At 46.6% G+C, this 23144-nt stretch overlaps 1 protein-coding gene and 1 non-coding gene across 2 annotated transcripts in view; both read left to right on the top strand.

The window, feature by feature from the left end:
• Positions 1 to 23144, top strand: part of LOC135825092 (dynein axonemal heavy chain 3-like) — a 107812-nt gene that overhangs the window by 70840 nt on the left and 13828 nt on the right. The window contains exons 59-78 of the mRNA XM_065337830.1: positions 389 to 522; positions 3623 to 3785; positions 5250 to 5372; positions 6193 to 6360; positions 6828 to 7045; positions 8134 to 8245; positions 8696 to 8791; positions 9522 to 9700; positions 10267 to 10348; positions 10979 to 11180; positions 11609 to 11712; positions 12739 to 12837; positions 13716 to 13820; positions 14535 to 14672; positions 15408 to 15455; positions 15978 to 16058; positions 16499 to 16660; positions 18452 to 18612; positions 19608 to 19762; positions 22875 to 22968. Of these exons, the coding sequence (XP_065193902.1) occupies positions 389 to 522; positions 3623 to 3785; positions 5250 to 5372; positions 6193 to 6360; positions 6828 to 7045; positions 8134 to 8245; positions 8696 to 8791; positions 9522 to 9700; positions 10267 to 10348; positions 10979 to 11180; positions 11609 to 11712; positions 12739 to 12837; positions 13716 to 13820; positions 14535 to 14672; positions 15408 to 15455; positions 15978 to 16058; positions 16499 to 16660; positions 18452 to 18612; positions 19608 to 19762; positions 22875 to 22968 (2624 nt within the window). The remainder of the gene's footprint in view (positions 1 to 388; positions 523 to 3622; positions 3786 to 5249; positions 5373 to 6192; positions 6361 to 6827; positions 7046 to 8133; positions 8246 to 8695; positions 8792 to 9521; positions 9701 to 10266; positions 10349 to 10978; positions 11181 to 11608; positions 11713 to 12738; positions 12838 to 13715; positions 13821 to 14534; positions 14673 to 15407; positions 15456 to 15977; positions 16059 to 16498; positions 16661 to 18451; positions 18613 to 19607; positions 19763 to 22874; positions 22969 to 23144) is intronic.
• Positions 17378 to 17450, top strand: Trnat-agu (transfer RNA threonine (anticodon AGU)). The gene has a single exon. It is a non-coding gene; the product is annotated as a tRNA-Thr (tRNA).

The raw sequence follows: 23144 nt of genomic DNA, 5'->3' as shown, positions 1-23144 counted from the left end.
CAAGAGCGGTCCGGGACCCAGTATTGCCCATAACTTTGAAACGTCGGAAATTCTGAATCGCACACGTTTCAAAGAGGAAGGACCAGGGATCTGCCATTAATATAGTCTTTATCTCCACAGTAACTGGCAAACAAGTAACATTTCCACTAATGCCCACTCATAGGGGGCCCGGTAGACCGAGATCCCCTTGACTTCGAGGTCCGGATGAGAGAGATAACTGGGTTTTATACTCTTTATTTGAATTCGCCAATACACACACAAGCCCGGTTACATGGAAGCGAATGTGAGAACTAATAAGGGGTTTAGGAATGAGGAGGAAGGTCTATACTGTGTACTGCAGGATGATTTCATTTGTTGTGTTGCCACCTCACTGTCAAACTGTCTCTAGGCGTGGCCAGACGACGCCCTCGAGATGGTTGCCAATAGGTTCTTGGAAGACGTCGACATGGAGGATGACATACGCTCGGCGTGTGTATCGCTGTGCAAGCACTTCCACCAGAGTGTCCGACGTCTCTCGGAGAAGTAAGTAGAAACACTGGGCAACGGTGGAATTACACGGGAATGGCGACAACAGGCCAAAGTGCTCGCGGCATGTGCTCATTAGTAAGCAGGGTTCTTGAAAGAACTATCTGAGCTGGAAAAAAGAAAAATATTTCACTGCGAACTTTTGTTGGAGCACTTTCTATGTTTTGCTCCCTTTTTCGGTCATGCTGAGTAGTAAGCAGTGACAGGATACCATTGAGCACACGGGAATAGTAGTACTATCTGCATGTATCGGCCTAGGGCCTACGCTTCGAGTTCTATTGGTGACAGTCGATGTTTCTTCTTCAGACTTTTCCCCTTGGCAACTAGTCTCTGCCATGGAGAAATGCATTATCAAATACTAGTAGTCGCACATCTGACTATAAAATCAACACGACGCAGCTCACCAGATCAAGGTGTGGGTTCTCTTCAATCAGTAGAGTCGAGTCGAGCAAGCTGCAACTCCCGGTGCCGAGCGGCGGGCTCACGCCCCTACTTGGCTACTTCCCCTTAGGCCTTATACAGGGATCGATTTACTTTGATTTTTTTGCATAGCAGTCACTGCTACACAGTTTTACAATTGACTAGCAACTCCCAGTATTGATTAGCAGTTTTCCTTCATCAAAAGTTTACATGTATAGCTTGTACAATTGCAGGATTTCGTAAAGAAGAGGACAATAGCTGCAGTTGCTATTTGCTTTTCCAAGCGAATGTTCGACCTGAATATTTACGTTAGAGTTTTCGCTTGGGCACGTTACATGTTCAGCGTCCAGCCGTCTTCGAGTTCTTCACAACACAATGTCTTTCAACAGGGCAGTTCCGCTGATTCCTTCGACAAAGAAACCTCAGGAAAGCGCTCAAACGATCGTGACATTTCGTGCAAAGCGCATCGAATTTCGCTTTTCTACATCGAAACGAATCGACATTCCTGGCGCGTCCAGTTCTTTGTCCCTCTTCTGGACAGTGAATCACTGATCAGATTCACTGACATGTTGGCTACATGAGACTAAGAACCATCTACTTCAACTGTGCCTTGTCGAACAGAAACAAACTGAGCTTGACAGTGAAAGAAGAAAGGAGAACATCAGGAAAAGTCACCGCCGTGTACAAAACTTCAGAAGACTGCAGTCATGTACGACCAGTGCTAGTGCAGTGTCCAAAATCGAAAGAGCGCGATCCGCGAGTCCGCGACCCGCGCGGACTGAGCAGGACAGGCCAGTTGGTTGGAGTAGTAAAATACTACTCCCTAGTCAGCAGTGTGTACAAAATGTAGACTGCACACAACTGGTCTTTGTAGTGCATCGCAGTTTTGGGCGATAAAAAACGAAAAGCGAATCGCAGCCAGTGAATTTTGATTCGCAAACTGCGATGCGAACCCGGATAAATCGATCCCTGTTATATAACCTCCAAGACGGAATGATAGTAGCCGACTGGCCGTGAGCGCCACCGCTTCGAGTTCTATTGGTGACAAACTGACAGTCAATTTTTTTCTTCTTCCGACTTTTCCCGTTGGCAGCTAGCTAGTCTCTGTCGGTCGAGTCTGTAGTGTAGAGTCGACTGCACAATTTTGTATATGCATATTTGCATGGTCCGGCATAGCAGCAAGCTGTGTTCATGTTTAACGTCACACACGTTATGGGCAGGTGTCCGGGTACGAAATGAGCCGCATGTCCGGTTCAGTGGCGACGAAAACCGGCCGCAGTTTTGCGACGATCCCTGATTACTATCCCTGATCCCTGATCCCTGATTACTATCCCTGATCCCTGATCCCTGATTACTATCCCTGATCCCTGATCCCTGATTACTATCCCTGATCCCTGATCCCTGATTACTATCCCTGATCCCTGATCCCTGATTACTATCCCTGATCCCTGATCCCTGATTACTATCCCTGATCCCTGATCCCTGATTACTATCCCTGATCCCTGATCCCTGATTACTATCCCTGATCCCTGATCCCTGATTACTATCCCTGATCCCTGATCCCTGATTACTATCCCTGATCCCTGATCCCTGATTACTATCCCTGATCCCTGATCCCTGATTACTATCCCTGATCCCTGATCCCTGATTACTATCCCTGATCCCTGATCCCTGATTACTATCCCTGATCCCTGATCCCTGATTACTATCCCTGATCCCTGATCCCTGATTACTATCCCTGATCCCTGATCCCTGATTACTATCCCTGATCCCTGATCCCTGATTACTATCCCTGATCCCTGATCCCTGATTACTATCCCTGATCCCTGATCCCTGATTACTATCCCTGATCCCTGATCCCTGATTACTATCCCTGATCCCTGATCCCTGATTACTATCCCTGATCCCTGATCCCTTCCCTGATCCCTGATTACTATCCCTGATCCCTGATCCCTGATTACTATCCCTGATCCCTGATCCCTGATTACTATCCCTGATCCCTGATCCCTGATTACTATCCCTGATCCCTGATCCCTGATTACTATCCCTGATCCCTGATCCCTGATTACTATCCCTGATCCCTGATCCCTGATTACTATCCCTGATCCCTGATCCCTGATTACTATCCCTGATCCCTGATCCCTGATTACTATCCCTGATCCCTGATCCCTGATTACTATCCCTGATCCCTGATCCCTGATTACTATCCCTGATCCCTGATCCCTGATTACTATCCCTGATCCCTGATCCCTGATTACTATCCCTGATTACTGTTACCAGCACTTGGCGGATAATGCTCGAAACTTTGGCGGATTCTGCTCGAAAAGCAGAAACATTGCGGCAGAATCATACAAACTTATGGCAAGCACTTTCTTGAATCCTGCTCCATTTCTTTATCCACGTACCAAACATGCAGGGAACATGCTAGAAATATTACCAAATTCTGCCGTTTTCTACCCGCATTATCCACGAGGGGTTGCCCTGATTATAACCATGATCGATAGCCAATGGTTAGAGCGAAGAAGACAGTAATCAGTGCAGCCATGGCCACACAACAAAGCGGCGTTGCAGAGTTTATTTCATTATTAGTTTAATCGATGAATGTATAGTGGAACGCTGCAAGGGCCTGAGGGAACTCTTGCTGTTATTAATTTTCTTTTCTTTTCCGCTTCTCTAGATTCTACTCGACACTACGGCGCCATAACTACGTGACACCCACGTCGTACCTGGAGCTCATCTTGACATTCAAAGTCCTGCTCAGTCAGAAGCGCAAGGAGACGTCTCAGCTCCGTCAGAGATACATGACCGGTTTAGAGAAGTTGCAGTTTGCAGCGTCGCAGGTAAACATCCCCAGGGGTAATCGTGTCTAATTAAACCAAGGAGAGAGGGGATCATGAAGTTGAAGACACCACTGCAGCTGTATTTATGGTTGATAAATATGGTGGTACTTGATGTACCAGCTTGCTATATCGGATACCGCCAACCATGCATTGATGATGCGCCAGGCGCGAACTGATGGTGGTGGTGGTGGTGGTAAGAAGGAGAGCTCTGTGCCAGAACTTTGCAGCTTAGAGAGCGTGTGTGGGCAGGCGTGTGTTTACTGCCATATTGCCAGGTGTGTCTTTAACACCATATTTATTAACCATAAGAAAGGGGATAAGATCCTTTACAGGTCCAGGGGATGGGTAGTTTGACCCATCACAAGTAAAGAGACGGGTGATTAGATCATTCGCAAGTTACGAGAGGGGTGATTAGACCCTTGACCGATAAAGAAACGGGTGACTTGACCCTTCACAGGTAAATGGGACGGGTAATTTGACCCTTCATAGGTAAAGGGGAGGGGTTACTGAACCCTTCGTAGGTAATGGGGAATTTCCCATGGTGGCTAGACACAGCATAAGGGAGTAAGGTACTTGACACACTACAGCCACCTCATTATTGACTTAGGCACTATACCCCCCCCCCCCCCCCCCCCGAGCAGAACTGCCCGTTTGACATGCGATGTAAAATGTGCAAATAAACAATCCCCGATCCCCCAAACTACCCCATGATGGGAAATTCCCTGTTGTGAACGTTCGAGCGCTGCTTAGCCTATGACACCAGCCTGACTGTGGTGGAGGTGGTACAACGGTGGATATCTGGATGAGGCACTCTCATGGAGAAGAGAGAGGGAGACAGAGACAGAGACAGAGACAGAGACAGAGACAGAGACAGAGACAGAGACAGAGACAGAGACAGAGACAGAGACAGAGACAGAGACAGAGACAGAGACAGAGAGAGAGAGAGAGAGAGAGAGAGAGAGAGAGAGAGAGAGAGAGAGAGAGAGAGAGAGAGAGAGAGAGAGAGAGAGAGAGAGAGAGAGAGAGAGAGAGAGAGAAGAGAGAGATAGAGAGAGAGAGAGAGAGAGAGAGAGAGAGAGAGAGAGAGAGAGAGAGAGAGAGAGAGAGAGAGAGAGAGAGAGAGAGAGAGAGAGATGCACTTACTACTTAGTAATCAAGTTACTCAGTCATATCTGAACACACTTCCAATGCGCAGCACCATGTGTGACCGGACATTGTCCCCTGGCAGTTTTTCAACTACCATATTTTCAGGAGTATATTGTAAGCCGGAACTAGAATCACGATGTTTTGTCAGGAACTACAGACATAGGCGTGTATTACAGTCAGCAGAATGTGAGAACAACAAACGTCCAGGAGCTCAGCACATTCCAATGTATAAATGAGGACTATTTTATTATCTCGGACAGTGACTACACATTTCTGCCTTGCTGTATTGCTGCTGGTTGTTATTGCTCTGTGCGGTAGGTGTCCGTAATGAAAGAGGAGTTGACAGCCTTGCAGCCGGAGCTCATCAAGACACAGACAGAGACGCAAGAGCTAATGGTGGTCATCGAAAGGGACACGATCGAAGTCGAAGCCAAGAAACAGGTGAATATTAGCACCTGGTACACACACACACACATGCCCATGGCGGAAGCGATATAGTGAACACGCTATGTTAGACATAGCATCTTATGCTGGGATTACACCATTCAACAGCTTGCAAGGCTGGCTGGTGAATTGACCGCCACGAATTTTAGCCTGGTCTACACCACACGGCTGGGGAAAACAAATGAAAAATAGGCCACACGGCTGGGGGGGGGGGGGGATGAAAAATAGGGACTCACTGGCCTGAAAAAGCCACTTCCACCAGCACCTGGTACACATGCACATGGTCATAGTACACATGTATTGTTGCATGTCAACAAACAATGGATCACTCGTTGTGTTTTGCTACTCTGAGTTTCATGCACTATGTACAATTATCAGGCAAGCAATGTTCCGTAATGTCGTGTATAAAGGCATGACCCATATAGAAGCAAGACTCGAATTGAAAATGACGTTTTGAAGCACGATTTGAGTGGAAACGTTTCACAGAACATGCGTGACACTACGCACCGTGCAGTGTACGGGTAGACTGTAGTCCACAGTACAGGAATGCAACCCTGCATGCATGCAAGGTATAGGGATGCATCCCTACTTGCATGCAAGGTGCAAACCGCACACTACGTAGAAGCATGTTTCGAATAGAAGCATAACTTGACCTTATTCGCGAAGCCTCGTTATTTGTATTGCAGTTAGATGGGATTTTGCTCTGGGTGCGGAAATTCTGTCGTTATTCGGGAATTGTCATTGTATGCGCAGTCGGTATTACCGAAGTTGACGGTACATGTCTGGAATGGAACCGTCCCTCTCTGCCTGTGTGTAGATTGTAGCAGGAGATGAAGAAGTAGCTAATCGTGCTGCGGCCGCCGCCAAGGCTATCAAAGATGAGTGTGAAGGTGACCTGGCTGAAGCCATACCGGCACTGGAAGCAGCCATATCTGCACTCAACACACTAAAGCCAGCTGACATCACACTTGTCAAGGCCATGAAGGTTTGTAGCGGACTGTATGATAATCGGATTTACAGTGCATTCCACTCTTTGCTGCCTCCCCCCCCCCCCCCCCCATTCTCCTGCCTCTCTATCTATCCATTACTCCCTATCTCTATCTGTTTGTCTATCTTTCTACCCCCTCCCCCCCCCCCCCATTTTCTTCTCCTGCTCTTTCTCTCTTTGATCCACAGAAGGATACACGAATACCACCCATTGTGGCTTCACAACATTAACACCCTCTGTGCTATTTCAACGTGACCAAACCTGTGAACAAATATATTAGGACAAACGGAACAAGACACATGCGCATGGGCATGCACCCAAGCACATACATACACACACGTACACACAAGCACGCACACACACACACACACACACACACACACACACACACAGTCCCTTACTCTCTCTCTCTCTCTCTCTCTCTCTCTTTCTTTCTTTCTTTCTGTATTGAATGTGATTTGCAGAATCCACCAGCACTTGTCAAACTGGTCATGGAATCCATCTGCATCATGAAAAATATCAAAGCAGAACGCAAGCCAGATCCAGGCGGATCAGGTCGTATGATTCAGGATTTCTGGGGTCCATCACAAAAGCTGTTGGGCGATATGAAGTTCCTGGAGCATCTCAAGGCCTATGATAAGGACAACATTGAGCCGGCAGTTATCAAGATCATCCGAGAAAAGTGAGTGATGCTGATGTTGTGTTGGTGCTGCACAGTGCATGTCTGGAGCAGTGCTGTGTACATGCCATGTAATTTGGCGGTTCTTTAACCAGGGGCGTCACCCGTGATGGGCACGGGGGGGGGGGGGGCACGTGCACCCCCCTAAAAATTCGACCTTGGTTTTTTGCGAACTCCTGGTTATGAAAAGTGTATGTACTGCTGGTAGAATCTACTAATACTAATAAACTGCATGCACTAAAACTACAGTGCTGGCAACTGAAATCCGACCCCCTTGCCGGCGCGGCGCGCGGCAAGGGGGTCGGATTTCAGTTGCCAGCACTGTAGTTGTACTTGTCTGCCGCGATCGCGTGAGTGCATGTAGCGAGTGCATGTACATGACCGATTGTACTAATTTAGTGCTTACCTACTACGCGCGTGCACGTGTACGCAGCGCTGCATCCTTTGGCCTTGTACTAGAATCTACACCCGCGGCGGCGTGCTAGGTAGTAGGTGTTTGTTTGAAACAGAAGAAATAAATAATTCAGTGTGGTCGCAAGTAAGTAAGTTACCAGGTCACCACACTTGAAGAGTCTTTGGAGCTGTTTCCTCTCAAAATGTTGTCTTCTCGAAAAAGGAAAGCGTCTGGCCAGCTCACTATCAGCGACTTTTTCGGGTTTTCCTGTGCAAATTTTTCTTGTGCAAAATTCCTGTGCACCCCCTGTGAAGGGGTCCGGTGACGCCCCTGTTTAACCGTTTTAACCCTCCGCTCGCCGCATGCCTGTCGTTCACCATCAGAACTTGGCCATTTCATTGGTATGGAGTTCCTACTGAATCATGCCCTGTATTCCTCGTAAAGAACTTGCCAAGCAGTGAGTTGTAGTGTACATTGATGTGATCCAAGGCTGTTTGTACAAGAGTGCAGGTGTATCTTGAGTGATTCTTGACTTTGGATAAACCCTGAATTTGGAACTTCTACCATCATGCACGAGGTGGTCTCGTAGGCTCGTTATCACAATCGAGACCACCAGCTTCTGCTTTTAGATGTACTTCGAAGCAGCTTGGAGTGGTACAAGCGCATTTGTTGTGTCCCTGTTGGTCTGGCTTTGTAGGTATGTAACAAATCCGGACTTTGAACCCACCATCATTGCCAATGCATCGCGTGCATGTGAAGGTCTGTGTCGCTGGGTGCGTGCAATGGACGTGTACGATCGAGTGGCTAAGGTAAGGTGGCCTACCCACTGAGGCATGTGCTGTGTGTGTGCATGTACATGATGCTTCCCCTTGCACAATATTGCGCAACGTTGCATAGCACTGTCTTGCGCACTCTACCTGGTAGTGTTCATATGTATAGGCAACCTTGCGATTAACAACCTCGGTTCTAGCAATAACTCATTAATATTGATCCGATCGCCAGTGCTAGTAAACATTTGGCTGTATACGTTCAACGTTGGGAATAAAAAACTTTCTTTTAAGGGTCGCTTTTCGCGACGTTGACTGTACAGATCAAACTGCAATGCAATGGTCTCACCATCTCACCTTGTGCTATCCTTATGTGCCTGCCGATGAGTTGTGTATATCTTGTAAAATAAACAATAAAAAATAAAAAGGTATGCTGTTATTGTTGTAGCTGCTGAAGTTCACCTTTGTTGTCTGCACAATCTTCCTTGCCAGGTGGTAGCACCAAAGAAGATCAAGCTGAAAGAAGCCGAGGGTGAGCTCTCTGTGCAGATGGCCAAGCTCACGGAGAAAAGAGCCGCGCTGAAAGAGGTGAGGGCATAGACACACTACTGTACAGGGGCGTCGGAAGCAGTTTAACATTGGTGCGGCGAAAGTGTGAGAGGGGTCCGGGGGTCCTCCCCCGGGATTTTTTTGAAAATTGGGCCTAAAAGGCCATATTTTAATGCTACAGAATAATATGAGAAATAAGAATATGCATGCTGATGACACACCGCATTGTCGATGTAAAACATGGTACCTGTACAAGAGTCGACAAGCCATCAACAAGGTTGAAAATGTAAAAAATAAAATAAAAAAAACTTCCAAAAATTATTGGTTCGGCTTTGGCCGCACCTGCCGCACCGGTTCCGACGCCCCTGCTGTACATAGGAAACCTGGAAACCAAACCCGCGACACCCCCCAAAAGAACCATGTTTTTTGGACAGTTACAAGGACGGAGGAAATATTGGTCGAATGCCATGCCGTACATATAAACTGCTATGTTCAATATGTGATGTGCACAGTAACTCTCATATCTCAGTATCCTTTTACTTGTACATGCCTATAGGATCATGAGACCACACTGGCTTCTTTAGTCTATGCACTACATCAGTTTCAATAGGCTGCAATGCCGTCGTACCCTTTTCTGCAGAGGACGGATTGCAGTGCCCCCAACTATACCTTATTTTTAGCAAGTGCATGCGAAAACTGATCTTCTCCGTCCTTGCTGTTTCCTCTGTTGCTTTGATCTTTCCGAAACCTGTGCACTGGTCCATGGCAGATTACAGACAAGCTGGATGCACTGAATGAACAGTTTGCAGCCATGCAAGCTAAATGCCGTGACCTGGAATCTAACATAGACATCTGTGAGAAGAAACTTGCCAGAGCTGAGACGCTCATTGGTGGGCTGGGCGGCGAGAAGGCAAGATGGAGTGAAGCAGCGGCTCAACTTTTACAACGGTAAGATGGCTATGCGTGGGCATTCTGTGTAATAGACCTAATCATGACACAAAGGCGCACAATGAGATCGTTGTCTGATGATTGGTTCAGCCATGAAACTCTGAGTCACAGCGGAATTAATTTGCCAAGGTTTTCATTGTGTGCCTTTGTGTACGCCGCTCTGCCTGAATCAGGCATTGAGCACTCTTGCAGAACCAAAGCATATTGCCTCTGTGTATACCTAATCATGGACTTTTCTTGTTCAAATCGGTCTCCCGTTGATTGCGTAGAGCAAGAAACTTGAGTATAGATGAATATTACAAATAAGGTGGAACGGAAGAAATTTTACTGCAACTCAGAGTTTCACGCTTGCGCGATCATCAGGCAAGCAATATTCTCCTGATGATCACGCAAGCGTGAAACTCTGATTTGCATTACTTGTAGGGACGTTCTGACCTCCCGGGCATTGAGCACGTTGTGCGCAGAGAGGACTTTTAAAACCTACTTTGTAAATGAATATTAATTATTATTACGCTGGACCGTGTGTGTGTGTGTGTGTGTATGTGTGTGTGTATCCCACATCACAGATACATTGACTTGACGGGAGATGTACTGCTTGCAGCCGGTGTCGTTTCTTACTTGGGTGCATTCACCGTTGACTATCGGCAGGTAAGCAGAGCTGGTGATAGTGGCCGTCACAGTCATGATATTCCCCATGGTGATAGCCGATCACGATGCATCTAGAAAAGACAATCTGTGTACTGTATTAGGATGTTCTGTAGACCGGTGTGTGTTGTGAGCATGCTCTGACAGGGTCTGTATGGGGATGACCCTGAGTGTTAGGGCAAATGCTGCAGCCAGGGTTGCCGTCATTGTAAAGTTAAATGAGCAACTGCGAAGTTTCACCTTCCGGAAAAATGAATATCACCCCCTATCTGCCATCTGCTACCTGCTCTCTCTCTCTCTCTCTCTCTCTCTCTCTCTCTCTCTCTCTCTCTCTCTCTCTCTCTCTTTCTCCCTCTCTCTTTCTCGCTTTCTTTTTCTGTCTCTCTGTCTGTCTCTCTCTCTCTCTCTCTCTCTCTCAATTTCAATCTCTCTCTCGATCTCAATCCCTCTCGATCTATCTATCTCAATTTATCTTGATCTATGTATCTCAATTTACCTCCCACAACCTATCTATCAACATGACTGTATCTATTTTACGATACATCTATCCATCTATCTATCTATCTGCCTATCTATCTCTATCTATCTTTATATCTGCTCTCTGCTCTTTTGTGTTCCCCAATGCTCCACTAGGAATGCACGGCGGACTGGCAGAAGCTATGTCGCATCAAGAAGATCCCATGCTCCGAGCAGTTCAGTCTAAATGCTACACTTGGTGACCCGGTGAAAATCCGTGCCTGGCAGATTGCCGGCCTGCCCGTTGATAGTTTCTCCATCGACAATGGTATCGTTGTCAGTAACTCCAGACGATTCCCACTCATGATAGACCCACAGGGTGAGTTCACTAGCTACTGGATATTGTATGTGTGTGTGTGTGTGTGTTGCTTTGTATGTGTGTATGTGTGTATGTGTGTGCACGTGTGTGTGTGTGTCTGTCTGTTTGTCTGTCTTTGTGGGTATTTTGTGTATGTGTGTGTGTCCGTGTATGGGTCCTGTTTCTCTCTCCTTCGTCCTACTTCGGGAACGGTGTGTGTGGGGGGGGGGGGGCAATTTCAGCCTCTTAGCAAGCACATAAGTGTCTATGCCGGTTTTCTGGACCAAGCATGTGCTCCTATTATGTTGGAACTCGTCCTTATACCTATTTGGTAGGTTCTCCACCCTGCACACTTCAGCATTAGTTCTCCAGCTGCTGCTCCTGTCCTTAATCCTTCGTTCTCACATCCATCTCCTTTTGTTGCGTGCGTGATTAATTCTCCTACTTAGGTCAAGCTAACAAGTGGGTGAAGAATATGGAGAAAACAAAGAAGCTTTCCGTCATCAAGCTCTCTGATCCCAACTACGTCCGAACATTGGAAAATAGTGTGCAGGTATGTACGTGTGCATGTGTGTGTGTGTGTGTGTGTGTGTGTGTGTGTGTGTGTGTGTGTGTGTGTGTGTGTGTGTGTGTGTGTGTGTGTGTGTGTGTGTGTGTGTGTGTGTGTGTATGTGTGTATATGCATCACTCCATTATGCGAGTAGTGTCACGCTGAAGATAGAGGGTGGTAAATATTCCTAATCATATCCTGAGTGGATGCATAGTGTAGGTGTGAATTGTCTAGTTGGCGCTGGTTGACAACAATGCACGGTAAGCCTGGCTGAATGTGCACCTGGATCAGGGTTGAAATTCCTGTTGAAATCTCTGGCCTGTGCTGTGAAAGCTGGCAGGTTTCGTTGGACACCACCACTCTTGTAGCCCTATCACTGTGGTGTCTGTGTGAAGTTTGGCACACAACTTACCACTAATGACGGGTGATGTTTCTCTCACCTTATATGCCAGGATACGAGTATTAATCTTCAGCAATTCGTTGGTGTCACATACTTAATGTACTGACATTATGTGACTTATCAAACTTATGACCAACACATTTAGTGTAAGACTTTGCGTGTATAAAGCCAAGTCCATGCTTACTGACCTAGTATTCCCAGCCACTACCTTCATTTCCCTGTAGTGCTTGTAGTGCTTTTACAGTAGATTTATGCCGGATGGTCTCTGGTAGCTATGTTTCGGCCTGGACGACGACTACACCGTAGATTAGTGGTAGAGCAAAGCTGACCATAAGCAAGGGTCCCTGATTTGAATCCTGGTGGCTGCACTCAATTATTTTCTTCCGAATTTTCCCTTTTCCATACCCTCAACAGATGATTAAGAGCTGTTCTCCACTCCCTCAACCTCATGGGTATCAAACCAAGTTTGCACATTTCGGAGTCATTGATATCGAATCGTGTGTGTGTGTGTGTGTGTCTGTGTTCCTGTGTTCCTGTGTGTTTGTGTGTGTGTGTGTATGTGTGTATGCATGCTTATGTGTGTGTCTATTTGTGCGTACGTGCATGCGTGTGTATGTTCTGCCACTTAGTTCGGCACACCCGTGCTGCTGGAGAACGTGGACGAGGAACTAGACCCACTGCTTGAACCTCTCCTGCTCAAGCAAACCTTCAAGCAGAGTGGTGTTGAGGTGAGTGTATGATTTTACTTGTACAGTGCAAGGTGAGAGCTGTGCAGGAAGCTGCTTCATTGGAAAGAAACAGAGTGATATCATCATTTTCCAGTTGTTATTCCACTTGTAGGAATATTTTACATCCACCACCACATCAACCATCAGACCACAACAGTTGTGGTCTGATGGTTGATTTAAGATATTCTGTGTAAGACCAAATGCTGCTGCTTACCTGCCTTGGATACTGTTTAGGAATGCCCACTGATTTTGTTCTCATGCACCAATTCTGGAGACGTAGCGGAAAAGGTCTGAGCCATGAAAAGTGATTCAGGAAATTCATCTCCACCTCATTACATTATACGGTGCTCTTGACTGATCCCAATCTTGTGTGACCCGCACCCACCGCTGCAAGGACACACCTTTGACTTAAAAAATCTCAGATTTTGAGTTTTTTGCACTCCATACATAATGTTATTTTCATTATTTTATTGGTTTGGTGAGACTCCCATGATAGGTATCCATTTACCTCTGGAGAATCCGTAAATAAACAAACAAACTTCCTACATCAATGTTGGTAGACAGCCCAAACTTAACCACTGTCCAGCAGGTAGAGATGGTTCAACTATCACAAGCTCTGCGTACTAACACAGTATGTTGATCAGATGGGCTGATCCTCTTTTAGGATGTCATGTGACGTCCAACTCTAGAGGGCCTGATCTTCTAAGGATGTCATGTGACGTCGAATGTGACTATTATAATGTGCAATGATCAGGGCCAATGAAACTGGGTCAAGTGCTTGCATAGAAATTGTCTTGCCTTGAAGTAAGAACAGGTGGGAATATAACTGATGTCACAGAACGTTAGTTATACCCTTTCTTTTTCTCTTTGCCATGCAGTACATCCGACTTGGAGAGAACGTGATTGAGTACTCACGAGATTTCCGTTTCTACATTACGACACGATTGCGCAATCCTCACTACCTGCCAGAAGTCTCAGTCAAGGTACGTATTGCAAGCTAAACACTGCGTGTGTATGAATTCATAATATGTGCATGCATGCGTATGAGTGGACATGTACTGTAAAAGCAGAAATTTTCGGTGGTCACGGTAATATTTTCGGTACTCTCCAAAATCGGCGGTTCGGTGGAGGGAAATTTTCGGTAAACCTGCTTTCCAGGTAAGTGTTCTAGTACATGTAGTACATACATAGCACATGGACCCAAATCTTTTAGGTGCGGTTTATTTTTTCGGTAAAAATTGTCGGCACCAAAGTTACCGAAAATAAAACACCACCAAACATTTCTGCTTTTACAGTACATGTTCTAGCATACACATGTGCGTACATGTGTATGCTAGGCCATCAATAGAATTCTAGTACAATCATTGAAAGTTCTGCTCAACGTCTGGCAAGTACTTGAGTGATGCGACTGGATTTCAACTGAGCAAAACTGTACACATGGTACCTGTCCAGTCTGCCTACCTTTGTAACGTAATGTATGTGCACATAGCCCATAGCCCACCACCCACCACCCACCACCCACCACCCACAGCCCACCACCCACCACCCACAGCACACTACCCACAGCCCACAATTCACTGTGCGACATTCACATATCCAGTCTGCCTTCCTTTGCCACCTTGGCGTGTGTGTGTCGGTGTGTGTGTGTGTGTGTGTGTCTATGTGTGTGTGTGTGTGTGTATCGGTGTGTGTTGCAGGTATGCTTACTGAATTTCATGATCACACCACTTGGCCTGGAAGATCAGCTACTCGGTATTGTGGTGGCCAAGGAACGGCCGGAGCTTGAAACACAGAAGAATGAACTCATCCTGGAGAGTGCAGCTAACAAGAAACAGGTATGATCACGACGCCTCTCATCTCATCACTGACTTGAATTCTGCGAAAGAGGTGGACTGCAAGAGCTTACAGAGAATCCCTGTACATAGTGTTGGGGCTGAGAAAGAATTGGAGGTATGCATCTAATATGGCCGTCACCTTTTTGTGGGGCAAGTTACCCCATACTTGGCAGGTACAACCCATTATAGCCCATTAATTTGATGAGTACGACCTTACAAGGTTCATGACCCAGGCGTGTCGCACACGGTACGGTCACTACGGTATTGACCGTACCACCATTTGCCCCAAGTACCTCGCGAGTCAATAAAATGCACTGATTTGGGCTCTAAATTTCCGAAAATTTCGGCTCAGCCACCCCTCCCTCACGAGTAAATTGGACTTCAGATGGCTGTCGTGACTGTACCACACTAAAATACCTTCCGACGCCCTTGTGACCTATTATGCAGAGTTGGTATCAGGATGTGTATGGTTGTACTGGTGGGCTTGCCCCGCAAAACCTAATGGCGGGAAATTGATGTATGCGTCCCATAGATTGCAACAGTGTGTCATAGAGACGGGCGTTGTATTCACATACAGTATATTGCGGAGCTGATCACGTGAGTTGACTGGACCTACATTATCGCTGTGGTCTGTATGATGGCAGTGCTCTGCTCTTGTGAAGGTATTTTGAGGTTCATAATGAGCACCTGGACTCAACCAGAGTTTGCATTTTCCTTGTTTTGATGTTGCTGTAGCTGAAAGAGATTGAAGATCAAATTCTTGAGGTGCTCTCGTCATCTGAGGTAAGTAATATGATCTTTGTGATACGCATGTGCAATGTATGTGTATGTGTGTGTGCACAAAGCAGATTTGCCATTGACTTGCGAAAGTATGTGGACATGTATAATATGGTGCAGAGCATGTGAAAATGGTGCTAAGGGTCAAGATTTGAGGTTTTGAGTCATCATGCTCTTGTGGTAGCTATGATTTCCCAGTTCACCCAGAGTTTGGGGATCTCAGGGGCTATTGTCCGTGGAATGGTTCGATACCCAATTGAGTCATCTTTCCAAGATTCCTTTCGAGTCTCTCTCCCTTCTCCCTGGGAAACCCACAAGACCAGTGTATGGCAGTGGGCATGTACCAGTAAAAATTATGTGCATGTTTGTGTGTGTGTGTGTGTGTGTTTTTGTGTGTGTGTGTGTGTGTGTGTGTGTTTGTGTGTGTGTGTGTGTGTGTGTGTGTGTATGTGTGTGTGTGCATGCGTGCGTGCGTGCGCGCGTGTGTATATGTATGTGTGTGCCTGTGTGTGTTCTGTATTGCTTCAGGGCAACATTTTGGAAGATGAGAAGGCTATCAATGTGCTCTCCTCTTCAAAGGTCCTCTCTGAAGAAATCCAGGCTAAACAGGTAAGGGTTCAGTGTGGGACAAAAGCTGCCCTGCCGCTTACTCCACCCAGACCAGGTGTTCTGTTCAGGGAGGTGAAGTATTCGTTATACTGTTGCCTGCACGAAACATAATGCCCCGAATCACGGGAATCTTCTTAGTTCTTTGGGGAGAATGGGGGGGGGGGGGGGTCTGGTGATACATCGAGTCAGTTGTCAAGAGTCTGACTAAAATAAAGCTCAGTGGAACATCAGTGATCTTATGGTATTTCTCCACTGAGGCATCATCATGAGCCCATTGATCTCTATACGGGATACCATGGTAAATGAGTGCTGGAAATTTCCACCGAACACATTGCCTGCACGGTTTGAGGCCATTCGAGCTAGGGGCTTGGATCGATACAATATGACCAACATGCTGCTTAAGACTGTGCGTGCAATTGTCTCTCTGTTCCATTGTGCAGGAAATAGCCACAGCCACTGAGATCCAGATTGATGAGACACGTAATGGCTACACACCCGTTGCCATTCACGGCAGTGTGCTGTTCTTCTGTATCTCTGACCTGGCTAACATTGAGCCAATGTACCAGTACTCACTCACATGGTTCATCAACCTATTCTTACAGGTAAGCAAGCACCAGCATGGCATCACACATCGGTCCGCCTTGCTGCTTCACCAAGTCAATTTCGTATCGCAATCCTAGATTGGCTAGGGTACCCCGTAAGGAGACCATAGGTCTGTGGGGACTGCCCTAGAGAAATATGAATAATAATAATAATAATGCACGGGGGCGGTTGAACCGGGGTTGGTCAGGCCATGGTCGGACCAACTCTTTGGCCATCAACGTGTGTTTACTGCTGAGGAGGTCATGTGTATACCCTCCATATCATGCGCAAAGTATGAATGGCTAGGGTATGACCAGACCAACCAAAAACTGCTTCTACACCGGTCCTGCACAGGATTGTCACATGACCGTAACCGTGTAGACAGCCAATCAACTGTCTTGGAAAGCATACAGTACTCTCAGTAAAACCCTGGTTTCTATTCTTAGCATACCGATTCCATACATGGGCATTCAATGGAAGTCAACGATATGCCACATAAGAATGCCAATCTATGGCCAGTCCTCTTTAATTGATACAGCAGCGGCCCAAGAAATCCAACTCGCGGGTCGAAAGTAGCGCTGCGAATCCATTTCAATTACATCATTCACGTTCCGATAACCGATCTGAGGGTCGCATTGGGTACATGAGCATTGGTGCTGCTTTTGTCACGTAGCTCAAATTTCTATGGCCACAATAATATATTCAATGTTCCCTTGAAACTGGTGTGGTCCAAGGAAGCCGCCATGGCTTAGGGGTTAAAGCGCCTGTCTAGTAAACAGGAGATCCCCGGTTCGAATCCGGGTGGTGGCTGTCTTTTTTTCTTTCTTTTTGTCCAGTCCATACGATAAGGGCGGCAACATACTTTCAAATGTGTCGATTTTGCCCCAGGTACTGGGGCAATATCATAAGATTAAAGGGGAAGTTAAGGCAAAAATCAAAGTTTCACCAGTTGTAGTCTTCGGGGTGCTGAGTCGAATGGTCGTGGTCCGAGGAAGCTGAGACGCTCCCTTCCTACTTGAATCCCAATCGAACTCGCGCACTTCCGCCGAAACTGGGTGACTGCGCCCTACTAGATGGGGATTTGTATGCAAAATGTCACTAAAAGCGCCATTTCGTTCTTATAAAAGCACGGATGACCGCGATTGGCCCATATGTTGTAGTCTTTTGGACGCTGAGTCGACTGGTTTTGGTCCGAAAAGGCTGCGATGCAGCGTTCCTTCTTTATTCCCAATCGAACATGGTTGAACAAGCGGTCACGTGCTCCTGCGTACACCAGTCACCTCGTCACCGTGCCTGCAGGGTACAACTTACTAGCCTGTTTGACCTTTTTTGGGTGCACTCCTGTCACTCGAGTTGAACTCGAGTTGAACCTTGGTGTGAAAGTTGTCGCCTGCTGGGGTGGTGACCAGGTGATTTGGGCACCCAGGAGCACGTGACCACTTCTTCAACCATGTTCGATTGGGAATAAAGGAGGAACGCTGCATCGCAGCCTTTTCGGACCAAGACCAGTCGACGCAGCGTCCAAAAGAGTACAACATATGGGCCAATCGCGGTCATCCGTGCTTTTATAAGAACGAAATGGCGCTTTTAGTGACATTTTGCATACAAATCCCCATCTAGTAGGGCGCAGTCACCCAGTTTCGGTGGAAGTGCACGAGTTCGATTGGGATTCAAGTAAGAAGGGAGCGTCTCAGCTTTCTCGGACCAAGACCATTCGACTCAGCACCCCGAAGACTACAACTGGTGAAATTTTGATTTTTGCCTTAACTTCCCCTTTAATTAACTGGCGTTGTGTTTGTCTTTTTCTCTAGTCCATTGCTAACAGTACAAAGTCATCAGACCTTGCCGAGCGCATTGACCACCTCAACGACCACTTCACACACAGCATCTACAACAACGTGTGCCGATCGCTGTTTGAAAAGGACAAGCTCATCTTCTCCACCATTCTGTGTGTGCAGCTTATGAAGAGCAGGTATGTGGGTATGTGTGCTCTTCATCATGATCATAAGTAAATTTAAAACTGCTTATGTACTCTTTACCATGCTCGCTGCTGCACGCCATCGATTTTTATGGCGCTCGCTTGTTCATACTTGCTCTGTGACGCCCCGACGGCCTTAGGGCTATGGGCGTGTGATGATGTGATGATGACTCTGTACTCTTCACCGGCATGATCAGATATACCGTAATGTCGCGTATAAAAGCAGGTGCTTACGGCTGTATAAGCCGGGGTTCAAACCATGCCTTCGATTCAAGTTATGCTTCTATTCAAAACATGCTTCTATTCAAAGCATGCTTCCACGTCAGCGTCTTCAGTCTACACTGTACAGTGCACATTGTCACACATGTAGTGGGCAAGTACATGTGCTTCTATTCAAACCATGCTTCTGTGTCACGGCGCGCTTTGGAAAATCGGCTTCTATTCGAGTCCTGCTTGTATGCAGGTCATGCTTTTATACTCGACACTCCACTACTTCAAGTAATCTGGACCATACTCTTTGCAGATAATGCAAGTACTAGCAAGAGTTCATAAACAAGAGTGTCGCGGCAACTGTGATTACGGGTCCGTGCACGACTAGCTGCCTTCATTACGTAACTTGCCTCCATCATGCTCTGAAGGCATGCACTCAAACCCGCAATTTCTCGTATGAGCACATCGTTTTGCTCGATTCATTCCAGTACCTACGCGATCTCTAAATTTTGGCGCAATTTCTAAGTTCCGTACGAAAATTCCTTTAAAACCAGAGGGAAAGTGCGGTGTTTGATTTAAATGATTTTCCGCAGTGCGCAGACTGCAGCTGAATGAATCATGTGTGTGCAAATGTGTGGGCACCTGAATGCCTACATCTGTATATGCATTCATTTTTTGGCACAAGAACCACAATTTGTGTGCAGCATGGCTGCATGAATGGTCATGCCCTGTGTGCTCTATGTTATGTGCTAAATGTCGCTTTGTGCTCTGTACTGTAGTGGCAAGATTGATGAAGGCACCTGGAGGTTCCTACTAACAGGTGGCGTTGCACTGGAGAACCCTCATCCCAACCCATGCCCAGACTGGTTGCCTGAAAAGGCATGGGGCGAAGTCGTACGTGCATCAGCCCTGCCAGGACTGGAAGGTTTCATGAGTGAGTTGTTTTTATTCCCGTAGCTATGCAGAAGACGTTACTTCAGTAACGTCTGGCGCTAGCCAGGGTCCACACAGCTTTAATTTGGTGTTTGTTTGTGTGTTTGTTTGTTTGTGTCACGCCTGGAGCTATCCCGTATCTGTCCCGTATCTGTCCCGTATCTGTCCCGTATCTGTGACTACAAAGGCTCTACAGGATTGTACATAATGGCTGTCCACAATATGTACCGGCTCCTGTATCTGTCCCGTACCGTACCAATATTCGTCGTATTATGTGTACGACTTCCTGATGTAGAGGGAGATTTGGAAAGAAATAGGGAGACGAGGAGGAAATTAAATTAGAATAGACGCCGAATAGGTGATAGGATGCGTCAGCATAAACATACTTTTGAAGAGAGATCCCGTCGTCTCCAAAATAAGCGTGAACGAGCGATTCAGCGCCGGTCACAGGAAACGTCGGAAGAGAGATCCCGTCGACTGCAGAACGCCCGTGATCGGCAGAGTCCGCGCCGGTCCCAGGCAACGTCAGGACAGACATCCCGTCGAGTCCAGAACGCCCGTGATCGGCAGAGTCTAAGCCGGTCCCCGGAATCGTCAGGACAGACAACCCGTTGAGTCCAGAATGCCCGTGATCGGCAGAGGCAGCGCCGGTCCCAGGAAACGTCAGGACAGACATCCGGTCGACGCGCAGAAAAACTAAATCTGCAGCCTCTTTTGCCGTCGGACAGGATACGTATTTTAGGAGACTGTAAAGTTATGTAATGTGCTCCACAGGCAACCATGCATTCGGCGTCGTCATTGGCTCAACAGGTCAATGTACATGTATTACTACAAAAAGGCCAGAAAATCCGATTACTGTATTAAAATCAACTAATTTTCGCTGGCGATTTTATTTCGCTGATTTCGCCGCTTGGTACCAACCGGCCAAAGTAAATCGCAGGCCAAAGTTTGTCACAGAGGCAAATGATGCATGATTGAGCAATGGATGCATGTGAGAGCAAAAGTACCGATCGATTTCTTTTTGAAAAATCCAATCGGCCAAAGTTTAATGACGGCGAAAAGTTTCGTTTCTCATCGGCCAAAGTTTCTCATCGGCCAAAATTTGTTGATTTACAGTATAAGGGCCGATTCCCACTACGGTACCGTGAGTGCCGTGCCGTCGATTTGGGTAGGTCACGTGTGCCCCACGGTACGAGCTTGAAGCTGAGAGTGATTTACACCTGCGCACAGTCATTCCGTGCATTCCGTCGGCAGGCCGGATCACCATTTTTTTTAATCAATTCTGACTTTGGTCCTGAGGGAAAATAGCGGGGGCCGGGGAGATGACTGGAGAAAGCTCAAGAATCAACCAATCGAAAAGCCAAAAGCCAAGAAAAAACTTCGTACCACAAATACAAAAGAAAGAAAAACTTCCTTTCAGGGAGTAGTAAAATACCTACTACTCACTGCATTCGACCTCGCGGAATACCACGGCATGCCATTTCCACCCCCCAGAGGCCCTCGGCACCGGAATGTCCACGGCGCGGTACGGCAGGAGCCACGGAATGAACTCGTGCCAAAACTGCCCCTCACGTGAGCAAATCACCATGGGTACTCACGGCACGGCACTCACGGTACCGTAGTGGGAATCGGCCCTAAGGAGATAAAAAGAGAAGAAGGAGTAAACCAAAAGTAGATGATATTAAAGAAATGACAATCTGCAATAAATTCTGCAAATACTTTTGCCTAACTCATAATATTCAAACTGATTGAAACGTTTTTGCAATACAATGATGTGGCCAATCAACGGAAAAAAAACATTTCCATGAGTTCTTATAACATGTACGATGAGCTAGGCAAAAAAGCATAGCGTAGGGCCCCTGAGCTTCCAAGCTCTCTCGTTTATTTTTTGTACAAAGAACGCAAACCTGACTCGAGACAAAAATTAATAACAAGAAAAATAATGGTGAAAAAAGGAGGACTAACTGTCCACCAACGTAACCAGATCTTATACAGTCAACGAGTGCGACAAAATGGCACAACACTGACAAGGAGTTACTGAGACATTCGGCGACCTGACACCTTTAATTGACTCACCATCCGAGTTAAGAAAAATAACGAAGTTGCAGTTGCGATGCACTAGTGATGTTCACTAAGGCTGATAGCTGCATGTGTGATGGTCGTCCCTTACTCATGCCCCAATGTTAGATAACATTTACAACTCTTTGCAGGACTGTTAAGTTCACGGTTGTTGCGGCCAAAAAAGACGTTATCAGCTAATAATATGCAAGTACGAGCAAGAGTACATGAAAACCAGAGTGTGCAGCTCGGATGGGTTGCTGTTACGGTGGAATTCCGTGATTACATCATTTTAGTGATGTAGTGCGTACAAGCAGGATTCAAGCACGTCTCTTTCAGCACAACTGCAGCTTGGTTGTACGCACTACGCCATTTCCCGACTCAGATCTGCGCCAAATATGATGTGATCACGGAATTCCGCCGTGACAGACACCCATAGTAGAAAAAGCCCCAAGCTGCACACTCTGGTTTTCATGTACCCTTGGTACGAGTAAGATTAACTTCTTGTCCCCATTCCCATTGGTGGATGTCATAGTGACCGCTATTACCCTCAATAATGCACCGCCAATGCAGAACTGGATGCTGAGACTTAGTCACTATATTAAATTTCACCAATTTTTCGGCAATCTGATATTTGAAACTGGTGGCCTTAAAAAATGTCATGCTCTGCAGGAACTAAATCAAACTGACTTTTCCATATCCATTAAATTACCTTCGGCTTACTCAAGTGTCAAGTCAAGTCGGCAGAATAGCGCGAGTTCCGGTATGGGGAGCAAACCCTTTTCATTAAAATTACCATAACCGTGAACGGATTAAAAGATGGGTAGTTGCAGCTCCTAAAGATTAAAAGATGGGTAGTTGCAGCTCCTAAAGCAAGCAGGCACAGTGATGTGGACTGTGATTGAAAGACTAATCGGGCTTGAATCCAGTTTAGGTGATCACAAGTATTCCTGGATCAGTGTCATCCACATATGGACTGATTGCAAAGAATGGTGAGGAGCTGAATTCTTCACTTCTTCATATCATCGTTCTTGGTGTGTGTATGTGCTTTGCAGAGTTTGACAAGAAATGGAAGAGTGTGTATGACTCTGCCAACCCAGCTGATGAACCCTACCCTGGCAAGTGGAATGCCCTGACTGGCCTGACTAAGTAAGTCATATACAGCTTTGGATGTGCACATGTACTACAGTGTTGGCGGGTGCCGAAGACCGACCAGGCTGGGATTTCACCTGTATGTACATGTGCATGTACGGTGGTGACTCAGCTGTGCATAGACTGTGTGATACATGAAACTTATAAGAACAGTCTAGGCTAGGAGGCCGACT

Source organism: Sycon ciliatum, chromosome 9, assembly GCF_964019385.1.
Source record: "Sycon ciliatum chromosome 9, ocSycCili1.1, whole genome shotgun sequence".
Taxonomy (NCBI): Eukaryota; Metazoa; Porifera; class Calcarea; order Leucosolenida; family Sycettidae; genus Sycon; species Sycon ciliatum.
The sequence above is the reverse complement of the archived record's forward strand: the minus strand, read 5'-3'. Positions and strand labels throughout refer to the sequence as shown.